The sequence below is a fragment of the Scophthalmus maximus genome, chromosome 17 (assembly GCF_022379125.1).
Source record: "Scophthalmus maximus strain ysfricsl-2021 chromosome 17, ASM2237912v1, whole genome shotgun sequence".
NCBI lineage: Eukaryota > Metazoa > Chordata > Actinopteri > Pleuronectiformes > Scophthalmidae > Scophthalmus > Scophthalmus maximus.
The window spans coordinates 14265001-14270932 of NC_061531.1; the positions used below are offsets into that span (position 1 = coordinate 14265001).

The 5932-nt window shown below is 46.2% G+C and overlaps 1 protein-coding gene across 4 annotated transcripts in view; it reads left to right on the forward strand.

The window, feature by feature from the left end:
* The window catches only part of raver1 (ribonucleoprotein, PTB-binding 1), a 10642-nt gene extending 5796 nt beyond the window's left edge, over nucleotides 1-4846 (forward strand). For 2 of the 4 annotated variants that reach the window (XM_035616492.2, XM_047328079.1), the window contains exons 4-14: nucleotides 1-36; nucleotides 140-260; nucleotides 350-450; nucleotides 991-1069; nucleotides 1321-1523; nucleotides 1649-1730; nucleotides 1839-1981; nucleotides 2192-2263; nucleotides 2397-2531; nucleotides 2722-2787; nucleotides 2873-4846. The exon at nucleotides 1-36 is cut by the window's left edge and continues 156 nt beyond it. In XM_035616492.2, the coding sequence (XP_035472385.2) occupies nucleotides 1-36; nucleotides 140-260; nucleotides 350-450; nucleotides 991-1069; nucleotides 1321-1523; nucleotides 1649-1730; nucleotides 1839-1981; nucleotides 2192-2263; nucleotides 2397-2531; nucleotides 2722-2787; nucleotides 2873-3019 (1185 nt within the window). In that variant the 3' untranslated portion in view covers nucleotides 3020-4846. Of the gene's footprint in view, nucleotides 37-139; nucleotides 261-349; nucleotides 451-566; nucleotides 603-990; nucleotides 1070-1320; nucleotides 1524-1648; nucleotides 1731-1838; nucleotides 1982-2191; nucleotides 2264-2396; nucleotides 2532-2721; nucleotides 2788-2872 lie in introns of all 4 variants that reach the window. The other 2 variants (XM_047328080.1, XM_047328078.1) reach the window with 2 other exon arrangements.
* The last annotated feature ends 1086 nt before the right edge of the window (nucleotides 4847-5932 follow it).

Below are 5932 nucleotides of genomic sequence, written 5' to 3' on the forward strand. Positions count from 1 at the left end.
AGCATGTTGGCTGCACTAATTGCTGCCCAAACCATGGTGAACAAGACGAACTGAAACCGCAATCACGTCTCCAACCATTCAGTTTGCCATATCTGTCATTGCTGAATGCTTGTGTCTTCCCCCCCCCCCCCCCTTCAAGGCTGTGAACAGGGGTAAAGGTCTCCTCCCCGATCCCACAGCCATGCAGATACTCACAGGCCTCAACAACCCGGCGACTCTCAAGATGCTGCTCAACCCGCTCTCACAGGGACACAAACAAGGTGCGGCGCTCTCGCACGCTCCTTAAATGGTTTAATTTTTGGGAATTTTCTTCTGGTGCTGCGGGTCCTTATGTCCTTTCTGTGTGCAGGCCTCCTCGGGGCAGCCCCTACGATGCCGCTGCTGGCCAACCCAGCCCTCTCTGCCGCCCTGCTCCAGATGCTCCTTCAGAACCAGGCCAAGGCCCAGCAGGTACTGCCGCCCGCCTGGCTTTTCTATAGGCCCGTTTTGATCCATCCTCTCCAACTCATAGACACCCTTTTTTTCCCCCCCTCCTCACTCTCTGCTCTTTGCCCTTCTATCTTCAGCAAGCCTTTCTGGGAAATCATCTTCTTTGGGCTCAGGTGCTGCACATTAAAGAAAACACTTTAGTGTCGTGTGTGATAATGGTGTTTTGCATTTGACAATCGGTGTGTTTGAGGTGCTTGCCGAGCTAGATTGATCCTGGTCTTTTATGTGACTGATGGTAGACGACTCGGAGCCTGGGTGGGTACGCTCTCGCTGGTTAAAGTGAGCTTGTGTGGTGTGTTCTTTTTGAGTGATGTGGTAGGTGTACCACGATTGTAAAAAACCCTTTTTTTGTGAGAACATAATTTCATATGCGGTGAGTAAACCCTCGGTGCTGATTGAGTGTGCTTGTGTACTTGAGCCGTTTTCTACCTCTCGAATGCCGTGGCCACGCCGTGTGACCCTGTGCTGACACTGAACTCTGCCCTCTCCTTTGGCCTGCAGGCAGGACTCATTGGGGAGAATCATCTGGCTGCTCTGCCTGTCCAGCAGGGAGTCCATCTGCTCGGAGACCTGCCCCAAGGTTTGGCATCCGCCTGCCTCCAGTCGTAGCTCCTCAAGCCACACACTGCATGTTTTTTGCTTTGCATATGTGGCTAAACATCTGTAGCCGCACACTTGCCTGTCAGTCCTTACTTTTACATTGGTCATGATGAGTTGAAGATATCAGATGAGGGCTTAAAGTTGTGTGGTAGAAAAAGTCAAACCTGAAAGACAGGAAGACATAGATCAAAAATCAAAGATTTAATTAATTGTAATTTACAATTCCTCTAGGCGGTGTAGTCTCAGGTCTTGGTCTTCAGGCGGAAACTCTGCCGCCCCTAAAGCCACTGCCACTTGGCAGAGCCCTCACGAGGGAGCAGGAGTCTCCCACAGCAGCATGTACCTTCCCCCCGACTTCCTCTCCCACCCTGCAGGGCATCTCCATGCCCCTGATGGGTGGCATGATGGGGGCAGATGGCCTCACAGCACAAGGGGTGAGGTTCTCAAGTTATTTCTATAATATGGCTCTTTTGCCGCTTGTGTACTTGTCTGCTTTTTTTACCCATGTGAAATTGAGAAACGGGCGGTGATAATGACTCTCCTCTGTCCTTCCCGTTAGGTATCCATTCTAGGAGATCCTCCCAAAGATATGACTCTACCCCAGAGTGCCTTCCTCGGTGTCAACAATGGCTTTCCGTCGGGTGAGGGTCTTGTTTGCGACATTCTGTGTTTGTTTGCGGCGTCACCTTATTTATTCAGCTAAATGTATCCAGCATGATGTGACACGTGTCTGCCCTCTCCTACTCCAGCAGGAAGCTGCAGACCTCACCCCTATAGGAAGAGGCCAACACTCAGCAATGTGTCCAACCAGCCCATGCACCAGAGCGTACAGCCGAATTACAACCTGCGCTACCAGGACTCCTACAGCCCCGAATATCCCCCCTTACACCAGGTAACCACCAGGTTCCACCGCTTTGTCTGTGGAAAGACTCCACATTTTTACACGTCTCTGCGTCAGTGCCACTTTACTAGATGATTCACGGCGATCTGTTGCATTTATAGTGTTGTGTACACTCGCACAGCCGGACTGCTCATTTCCGCCTGCTCAGTAGGTTTCTATGATGTGATTTTTGTCTGCTGCCCATCTGGCGTTTCTCCTCAGGATCCTCTGGCCCACTTGTACGAACAGCAGGAGAACCTTGATACTGGGGCCTTGGCAGGATTCGGACAGCAGGTAGAGTTTTTATTCAACTGATTCAAGATGGTGTGAGCAAATGTTCAATGTTGTTAAATTAATTACACGCAGGGCTGATGATGAAACAGTCACACTGATCTTTGTTTTTTGTTTTTTTGTTGTTTTTTTGCAGGCCCCTCGTCACCCCAACTATAGCGAGCAATTTTCCCACTACAGTTACCCCCCCAGCCCGCCCCTGTCCTCGTACTTCAGCTCAGGGCCTGAGGCCTCCGGTAATGGGAGCCTCCCCGCCGCCCAGCTCAACAGGGTAATTCTAATGTTTTGGGACTTTTTCACAATATTGATTACTTGTCAGTGCCACAACACCAGAGTAACCCTGGGGAGGAGATGAAAAGTGGAGGGTTACATTCCAAAATTAAGCGCACAATCAATAATTAATGCTACAGTGTGAGAGCCTCAGAAGATGAGGTCACTGAAAGTTGGTTATTTGTCCTCAGGCTGTGGGAATGCCTCCTGTGAGCCACGCCACCAACTACCCCCCAGGCCTGGGGAACGCTGGGAAGGTAATTTCAGCCACTCTCGTCTTTTGTCTCTTTTTGAGTCTTTGGATTTTTGTACACAATGTTACAAACTTTTATTTTTTTGTAGACTCCCATTGGAAGCCACAAGCGCGTGTTCTCCCGACTGATCCCCTCGCCGGAGCCGAGCCCCGAGGGCGGTTACGTGGGCCAGCACTCCCAAGGTCTCGGTGGCCATTATGCAGACTCCTACCTGAAGCGAAAGCGTATATTCTAAGTGCAGCCGGATCCTTCTTTCTTGCTGTATTAGAAGCCATTCAACGGCCAGGACACGGGGGCATCTCCTCCAGTTGGTCCCTTTTGGGTTTGTCTCGTGTTTTCTCCTGTGAGTGACCCCTGGAGGGTGCTGAAGAATGCAGCCTGTAGCTATCTGGACACTTGTCTCCCCATGGGAATTCTTGGTGGTTGTTTATTATTATTTTTTTAATTATGATTATTATTTTTGTGTGTGTATATATATGATTTTAGTGTGTTGGTAAATTAAGTTTTTACTTTTTTTTGTTTGACTTTTAATTTTCTGTTGAACAACTCGCACAGTGAGAAAAAAAGGTTAATTAGCAGAGTCTTTTCTTTATAGTGTTTTTTTTTAATTTTATTTTTTTTTTAAATCCTGTGTTGTGTGGTTTTTGAGCAGGGCTACAGATAGTTTGGCCAGTTTTTTCAATGGCAGCCATAAGCTGCATTTTGTAACGTAAAGTGAAACCTGTCCACACTCTTCAGACAAAGGGACTACTATAGTATTCAAAACTAGCTTTACTTTTTTTTAAGTAGCCTTCCTATTTTCATGTAAAAAGTTCCATAGTTTGTTTAATGAGCTGGTGTTGTTTGTTGTCCCCCCCTCCCTTCGTTCCTTCCTTCCACAGTTATATTTTGCCGTATGACTCTTCTGGGTTTCTTTTTCCTCATAGGTTAACATTCAGCTCTCCATCCACCAATGACGGCTGCTTGTTACCTGCCTGTGTGTGTGTTTATTAAGGTGAAAGCTTTCTGGCATATTTTCTTGAGCCTTTTACTTCTTTCCACGTCGTTTTGTTCTTTTGAGCCGCACCCTCCAACTTGTTGTATTTTACGGAGTCTGTTCTCTGCACTGGTTTGTTCAGTGGTGCACTTGGAGGGCACAGGTCACTACTACTCGTCTGTTCTCACATGTAGAGGATGCCAATGTCCCAAGTCTCCGCACGTGGAAAACTTTGTGTTTTTTATGTGAGTCGTGTTTTGCTAAGTTAAACTTTTTGAATGTCTCTAAAAGTCCACACTGAGTGGTTGAGTTGGGTGAGCGAACATCTGCCCTGTGCCGTCTCTCGAGCTGCCGGTACGTGTCCAGGAGCCTCGGCGAGTGGCCGAGCGACTGGATCAGATTATTTTCTAGACGATGACAGCTGGATGGAGGGACACGGCCGATGTTCAAATGTTCCCAGTAATGGTGGGAGTGGAGTCTGTCTGGATATACTAATGGAAGCTACTGGCAGGTGATTGGTCAGTGACATGACTGTCCTTGTGATTCTTTTTTTTTTTTTTTTTTTTTGTGAATAATTATCTGGTTGACAGTTTGATTGTGAAAACTCATTACCTCTGACTTCTGCTAGCAAATGCAGCTACACTTGAGCCTTAACAGTGTTTTCTCTGTGATCTCATCCTGCCCTGTGTTGGCTTCCATCTACATTTTACCATTTCTGTGTTATTTGCTGTGTAAATAGTTAAAGGCTTGGATCATCCCCCCCCCCCCCCCCCCCACGAGTCCAAAACTTTTGTTTTCTTTAATCATACCTGCAGAGTCTGGTGTTTTTTGAATGAATTTGCTGCTCCTTTGGTTTTTTTTTTTTTTGTTGTTGTTGGCCTGTTATGTTTTGAAAGCTGATGTGACCAAGAGTGGTGCCGCAGCAGATTGCTCATGTTGTGTATGGACCACGAGATGCAGCTGTGCTGTATGATCATCATTCATCTGGACTGATTTGATTCTAACTGCTAAACTCTCATCTGTACCGCCATGGTCGTCTCTGTACGTGTGTGTGTGACGTGAGCAAGTAAATGTTATTTAAACTCATTGGCGCGAGCTCATCATTTAAAAACACTCAAACACTTAAGAGAATAGACAGTACCTCTGTGATTGAAATTGACCTTGAAAAACTTTCTTGGGGCATGGATGTCTGGTTTATCTCTTTAAGAGAAACTCTTAAAGCAAAACTGCCTTTTAACAGATTTTCTTAATTTCAGTGTAATTTTTTGCACTTAAAGTTAGTCTTGATGTTAAAATAACAGCATCAGGCTTTTATTTATGAATCTAAATATTCAGAAATTATACTAATCCACATTGCAAAAATGTTTAAAAAAGTAAGTTTTGGGTGGTCTGTGCTCTTGTTGGCTAAGTAACCCAATAACAGTAAGCATACTTCTGCAAATTTGTAGACAGATTTCGGGGGAATGGGTTGTAGAAAGAAAGCATGGAAGAAAAAAAAAAAAAAAGGAAGACACCTCAAAGTTTCTGCTAACAAAAGTCCTCACATGCATTATCTTCTCTTGTTGCCCCAAATGGGGGAAAAAAAATAAAAATCTGGAGGCTAATAACGTCAAACAAAAGCTTGTGTGACGACATGTCGCCAGGCAGGTGACACGCGTGACTCTAGCAGGATCTGTCGGTGCAGCGTCACTGTGAATGGGACCTGTGAATGTTAAGCAGTTTTACTCCTGAGAGGATAATTTGTCCTCCACGGATGAACAATTAATCAACAACAAACGCAATCACTCAGCCGGCAAATACAGAGACGAGTAAATAGAACCAACTGTCAGAACTGAGAAGTGAGTGAAAATATACTTCAGCCTGATTTGGGGCCTGATGACATTCAGGCCCCAAATCAGACATTCATAAACAAACTTAAGTAAAAACCCTGAAATGTCAGCTGTGTTCGTGTTTTCAACAGACCCTTGGAGGTATAATAGCAGGGCAGTCGTGCGTTTATTCAGGTAGAAACGGTGGCAGTACTGAACGCTTTTGCACCACAGTCCCCTCACCCTTCAGACCGAGGTGCTCGGGGGCCACAGGCAGTGATGAGAGCTCCTCCGCCCCCCAGCAGCTGTCGGGATGAAAGGTTTTGATTAGCTGTTATTCTTGTGCTCCCACGGCGCCTCGAGG